This window comes from Nematolebias whitei, chromosome 3, assembly GCF_014905685.2.
Source record: "Nematolebias whitei isolate Nwh7 chromosome 3, NemWhi1, whole genome shotgun sequence".
Classification (NCBI taxonomy): Eukaryota; Metazoa; Chordata; class Actinopteri; order Cyprinodontiformes; family Rivulidae; genus Nematolebias; species Nematolebias whitei.
In genome coordinates, this window is record NC_056500.1 from 38,909,746 (window position 1) to 38,916,524 (window position 6,779).

At 45.7% G+C, this 6,779-nt stretch overlaps 1 protein-coding gene across 1 annotated transcript in view; it reads right to left on the minus strand.

Moving 5' to 3' along the window:
- LOC119407505 (serine/arginine repetitive matrix protein 1) overlaps positions 1-2,843 on the minus strand; it is a gene marked incomplete at its 3' end in the record, with an annotated part of 19,848 nt that extends 17,005 nt beyond the window's left edge. Inside the window, 1 exon segment of the mRNA XM_037674329.1 lies at positions 2,681-2,843. Within this exon segment, the coding sequence (XP_037530257.1) occupies positions 2,681-2,766 (86 nt within the window).
- Positions 2,844-6,779: the final 3,936 nt, after the last annotated feature.

Consider the following 6,779-nt stretch of genomic DNA (forward strand, 5'->3'; position numbering starts at 1 on the left):
ACACACACACACACACAGACACATGCAAACAGGCTCTCTCTCAAACATACACATGCACACACACACACACACTTCCCCTCCCTCCCTCTCAAGCTTACAGGCACACAAACACACACACACACACACACACTCTCACACTCACACAAATATCTTCTCTCTAGCCAAGCTCACATGCACGCACAAACACACACCCCTCCCCCTTTCTAAAGCTCTCCCTCACTCACACACACGAACACACACACACACACACACACACTCTCATATAACCAAACCCACAGTCTCATGTTCCATCTCTGACACACACACACTCTCTCATTTACACACAAACACACGCTTGCACTGAATCTCTGAATCTGCACATCACACACTTTCGTAGTCATGCATGTCTGCCACAACATATTTTCTCCTCCAACGTGTGACACACACACACACACGCACGTTTCATTAAACAAGTTCTTCCTCCTCAGCCTCAAACAAACAACATTATGCTGGTGGATCTAGAGATGCACAAACACAACTTCTTGTCATCTCTGCTGCTCACTCCACAGACGTTTTAGACCCCGCACACACACAGACACACAATCACACAATACACCTCGCATACACGCTGTCCTTCATGCAGAACGTTTTCTCTCAAACACACACCACTTTCAGTAAAAAACAGATACAAACACACGCCAAACACACATCCTTCACATCTACCATACCACCCACACAAAGATACTTTTCTTATGAGCATGCGCACACACAAAGACACACACACACACACACACACACACACACACACACTGTCCTTTCCTCTTTCATAAACAAAGTAGATGCGTAAACACTCTCCTTCCCTCTGCACAACACACTCAAACACACTGCCCTTGTCTAGAAGCAACACACACACACACACACACACAAACCTTATGTCTGTCTCCTCATGGCACACACACCCCTCCCATTCCTGACTGCAGAACACACACACACACTTCTCCTTCCAGAACAAAAACACAAACACAAAAACAGACACGCACACCTACCAAGCCTTCTTTTTCAGTTTCCACAACACACACACACACCCTCCCCTTCTGTTTTAAAAGATTGCAAGTGATTGCACACACACACATGCACACACACACACTCACCCCATGTCACACACCCTCCCTCCTCCTTTCCCCTCTCTCTTAAACACACACCCACGTGATCTCTGCAACACACACACCTTCTACCCTTAACTCACACTAAACTGCTCTCTTCTGATCATCACACACACATGCACACGCACAGACACACACACACACACACCTCAGTTATATAGACAGACACACACACACCTTCCTTCACCACTTTTCTGCAGCTTCTACAGTAAGATATGAACGACAAACAGAAAAGAAACAATTCATAACAACCAACACACACTTTCCCTCTTAGGGTTACACATAAACTCAACCCTTCATGCTCACAGCACACACACACACACACACACACCTTTTCCTCACACTCTGCCACACAAACATATACACACATTCCCTCCCCCATTCCCTAAACACAAACACACACCTCCCCTTCTATGTGCCTCACACACTTCCACTCTATCTCACACACACGTGCGCACACATGTCCTTCAATCTGACAATCCATTCCCTCTTCAGCCTCACAGTAAACACACCTTTACTCCTGTTTCACACACACACACACACGCACACACACGGACACACACTTGTTTTAATTTTCTGTGTCATTCTAACTTTCATTCCAGCATGCATGCAGAAACACACACACAGTTTGAAAAACATGTTCATCTTGTCTCCAACACAGTCAATCTTCCCAACATACACACAACTACACACACACAATCTAACACACACACACACTCCTGCTCTTTGTCACACACTCCTTGCACACTGTGCTCCCCCTCCTTCTCCTGTCTCTCACGCAAACTCACACACTCTCTCCCCCTCCCATCCCCAACACACACAAAAATACACACAGAAACACACACTCCCCTTCTTCCTCTGCACCAACACACACGCACACAAACACACCCCCTCCTCCGACTGCTCTAACACACACGCGCGCACTCTCTCCCCCTCCCATCCCCAACACACACACATATACACACACATTCCCTCCTCCTTCCTCTGCTCACACACGCGCATACACACACTCACCCCCTCCCATCACACACACACACACAGAGCTGCTCCTTTCTCTCTCACGCTCTCTCCCCTCCCTGTGTGCGAGTGTTTTTCTCTCTCACACACACGCGCGCACACACACATCATGGTATGTTTGACAGTAAAATAACTGAACCAACTTATTGACAGACAGCCGCCATGTTGAAAACTTTTGTCCCGCCGCAGTTTACCTGCAGAGTAACAGGTGTGCTGTAGCTGAGATGAAACTGCACAGGTACCGCACAAGCAGCGTTTTGTCGCGCGCACACACATTTCATCAAGCTGGTGAATTAGTGTCGCGCGCGCACACGCCTCTCACGAGCTGTACCGACAAGTGGATTTAACGGAGGGAAACGGGCTTCAAGCTAACGAGCCACTTCCTCACGTCGGCTCGGCCAACCGGACGTGTTGCCGCTGACTAACGAGACGAATAACGCGCTACGGCAACTTTAGTTGAAAACACACCGACACACGCGCGCGAACACACCCACCCCGAGTGTGTCCATTAGCGGACTTACCCCCGAGTTGACGGTGTGGGCTTGGCGCCTTCTCCTTCACCGTGTGTGTCCCGGTGCTCGAGGAGCGAGCGTGCGGTCTCCGCCATGTTCACGCCGGGGAGTCGCTGCTCTTCGGCCGCTTCGCCCCGTTCAGCCTCTCGCTCTTCTCTAGGGCCGCTCCGCCGCCTTTAACCAAGGTTATGACGGCCGCTTCCACCGCGGCCAAACGGAGGGGTCCGCGCTGCGCGGCGGGACACAAAACACGTCGTAAAGCGGTCTAACGACTCCAGTTATTCGGTAGAGACCGGGAAGAAGGTATACTTAGAAAATGTTTCATTTCTGTTAGGATTTAAGGCTGCTGGACGCTTTTATCTAAATGTGAGAATGTGCGCCACCCCTACGGAGGAATAGACGCGTCCACCGAGCAGATGAAAAAAGTAAACTGTTCAGCGTCTAGGTGAATTAGGCTTTTATAGAGGATATTTTTATGGCCCAACGGGAAACATTTATTTTTTTCAACACATTTTTTCCAGTTTATCCACAGCTGAGCAAAATACCTGATAAGAATAACTACATATGAACTATGTGATAAAGTACTAATTTATAAAATGCTTGTTAGAACACAATGGTTTTATAAAGGGATCTCTAACTGTCTAGATTAAGTCAGGTCCTCTGGACTGATTCTTCTTTGCTGTAAGGTTTTGTCTTTTATCTAAAAAAAAAAAAAAAAAGTTAAGTCAGGTCCTCAGTCTGGATGGGTTCAAAAAAATAAAAATTGTCGAAACGTTTCGTCTTTCATCCGAAAGACTTCTTCAGCTGAGGAGCTGTAGTAAGCTTATAAACAGCACCTTCTCATAGTGAATCAACCAGTTTGTTGTTGACATTCAAAATAGCTGTTCACATGCTAAAGGAGGACCATCAGCCTAACAATTGGTTGTTAGTGCCCTGATGGCCGCTTGCTATTCACAGAGGGCTGAGATACTAGGGACAGTTCAACACTGAGGCCTCCGCCCCTGTTTAATGATGGACTGTTTCGTTTCACAAAGATGGCCTCCTTTGCTCCTCTCCCAAACCAATGTTTCTCTCTATCAAGGTCAAGGATGTGAACATCTTCATCCCTGAAAGAGTGACCGCTGGCCTGGAGATGAGTGTAGACCGCAGAGTCCTGGCCTGATGATGTTGATCTTCTGTGCTGGTCCATCCTTTTGGCCAGTGGCTGTTTAGTTTCCCTGATGTAAGACTGATCACAGCCTCCTGACACTGAACAACATATACAATATTATTCTGTTTGTGCCAGGGGACTGGATCTTTGGGATGAACCAGTCTTTGCCGTAATGTATTTTGTGGTATGATTATATTTAGAAAATAAACGTCTCCGTTTCTCTGAAACTCCCACAACATACAGAATGACCACTGGTCTGGGTTCCTCAGCTCCTGTTCAAATTAAAGGACTGAATGTTAGATACTGTCCAAAATTAACATTCAAGCTGAATGAAATTTGCTCTAGAGCAACTTGTGTAAGTCTAAGACATTTACCCAGAATGCATCAGTGTTTTCCCTACCATTAGGAGGGCACTGTCAACAGAAAGAGAGTGCCCCACCTACTGAAATGTCCTTCATCCCCAACCCCGTCGACAAATGCCCACGCTGAAGTAGTACTAAGCTAGCGGCACGCAATACAGACACGCTAGCTAAAAAGCTACAGACGTGGTGCTCTGCTTCTCTCATGCATACCCCCCCCCCCCCAAAAAAAATGAATAAATAAAATGAGCCCAGAAGAGTGCTTCTGTACTGTATATTAAATACTGCCTAAATAGGAAATGCCACAATCATGATTCAGTCTCAACAAATCACGCAAAAGTCTTGTTTACATTGTCGGCAATAAGATCAACTCCTTCAGGGTGGGAGTTGGACCTTTTATGGACACATTTTCTGGTAGCCAATGAGTAGGCATAGTCCAGTTTGGTGGGCTCAGTCTCTGCTATTTGCAGATGATGTGGTCCTGTTGGTGTCATTATGCTGTAATCTCCAGCTCTCACTGGAGCAGTTTGCAGCATTGTGTAGCAGCTAGGATGAGAATCAGCACCTCCATATTTGAGGTCCTCAGTCTGAAAAGGGTGCACTGTCCTCTCCAGGTCAGGAATGAGGTGTTGACTTAAGTGGAAGAGTTTAAATATCTCAGAGTTTTGATCATAAGGAGGGAAGAATGGAGCGTGAGCTTGACACACAGATTGGTACAGCTTCTGCAGTATTGTGGACTCTGTGCCTGTCTATTGTAGTGAAGAAAGAGCTGAGCTGCAGGGTGAAGTTCTCTGTTTACCATTTGGTCTACATTTCTACCCTCACCTGTGGTCACAAACTCTGGGTAGAGATCAAAACAACGAGATTACAGACACAAGCTCATTCAACACTTGCTCTTCTCAAGGACGGACATCTCTTCCTCTCCCTCTCTGCTTTGCTTTTGCTCTGTCCTGTCTGTGAAACTGCTTTAGAGCATCTCTTTTACAAATCTTCCAAATCATAACTATGGACTTGGAATTGATCAGTTGGTCCCTCAACACAATTGATAACATTTCTTTGAAGAGAAAACAGGCTTTAGGTGAACCGATTTGCACTGTTGGCACGCACACAGCTGGATATCTCATCGACTTTGAAGCCTTGATGACGTGTCTATCTCTGCTGTCATCTGTGGATTTTAAGGACGCATTTATAATTGGATTTATGATAACTGGTCCCTGCTTTTTGGATTCAGCTGGTTCCTGGTCTATCAACAAACAAGGAAGTCGTCGGCAGCAAATCTGGACCTGGTCAGGCTTCCTGCCTTATATGATGTCTTGCTTTGTGCCTCAAGCACCCAGACTCTTGGCAGAATGGATCAGATCTCGGGGATTATTCTCAGGCAGGTTCCATTGGTATGGTTATTTAATTTGGACCTTTCGGAAGCAAGTGGACTGACACAGACTCAAGGTCATTAAAGTTCTGCCTGTCCCCAAAACAATCGTGTTTATCTGAATTCGGATCCCTGACTGGCCTTGACAGGTCATCTTATCTCAACCCATCTGGAAAATTTTGTAAGCCTGATGCTCTAACCCCTCCCTCCCCTCCTTCTGAGGAATTTCCATGGACTTTTCAGAGAAGCCCAGCTGAATAAACATTCTGTCATCATTTTAGGACTCTGGATTCATCTCTGATCGTCCTCGACACCCCCGAGTGTGCACAGATCCCTCCAGAGGGAACTATTTGAACTGAGTGATTTTATCTGAACTCGGCAGTGCCTCTGTGTGTCGTCTCTGGCTGCTCACTGCCCTTGCGACTCTCTCACTGGTACATTTTCATCTTTAAATCACTTCTTGGTCTGTTGCCTTCATATATCTCCTCCTACATGTCACTACGTGAGTGCAGCTACAGCGTGCGCTCTCAAGACATAATTACCTGCAGCCGTAGCGTCTCTTCAGTGTGGACTGAACTAGGCAAAAGGGCCTTCTCTTACTCCACTCCTGTAACCTGGAATTCCTTGCATAAAGACCTGAAGTTGTCTACTTTGACCTCTCTAAGGGATTTTAAACAATTGTTAAGTTCATGGCAAAAACCAACGCAGACAGGTTCCTGTTTTTAGTCTTTTAAATAATTTTATAATGTACAAAGTAGCTGTTTTAGTTTCATATTCATTTAATTTATTTTATTTACTTTTCATTTTATATGCTTTTATATGATTGTCTATTGTTGTCTGTACCTCATCTATGTTTAAAACAGGTCTCACTTGTAAACGAGTCCTTGAGACTCAGTGAGACTAACCTGTATAAATAAAGGTTAAATGAAAAATCAGACTCTTTACAAAACTCATCCTTCACAGTCTCAGCTGGCAATACAGGTTCACCATTCCATGTGAAGGCTGCCAGAACAGCAGAGCAGAGATTGTGTGTGAAGTGGTGCCATAAACGGGAAGCATGAACTAGTGACATGTGAAGTTGTTATACATTATTTAGCAATAAATCTGGGCTCTGCATTACCACAGATGACCATTATGTGCATGTTCGAATGTTGCAAATGGGGAGAGGATCAATCCTGTCAATGTTGTGGAAAGTCACACCAGCATTGCTCTTAACATCATGGTGCGGGG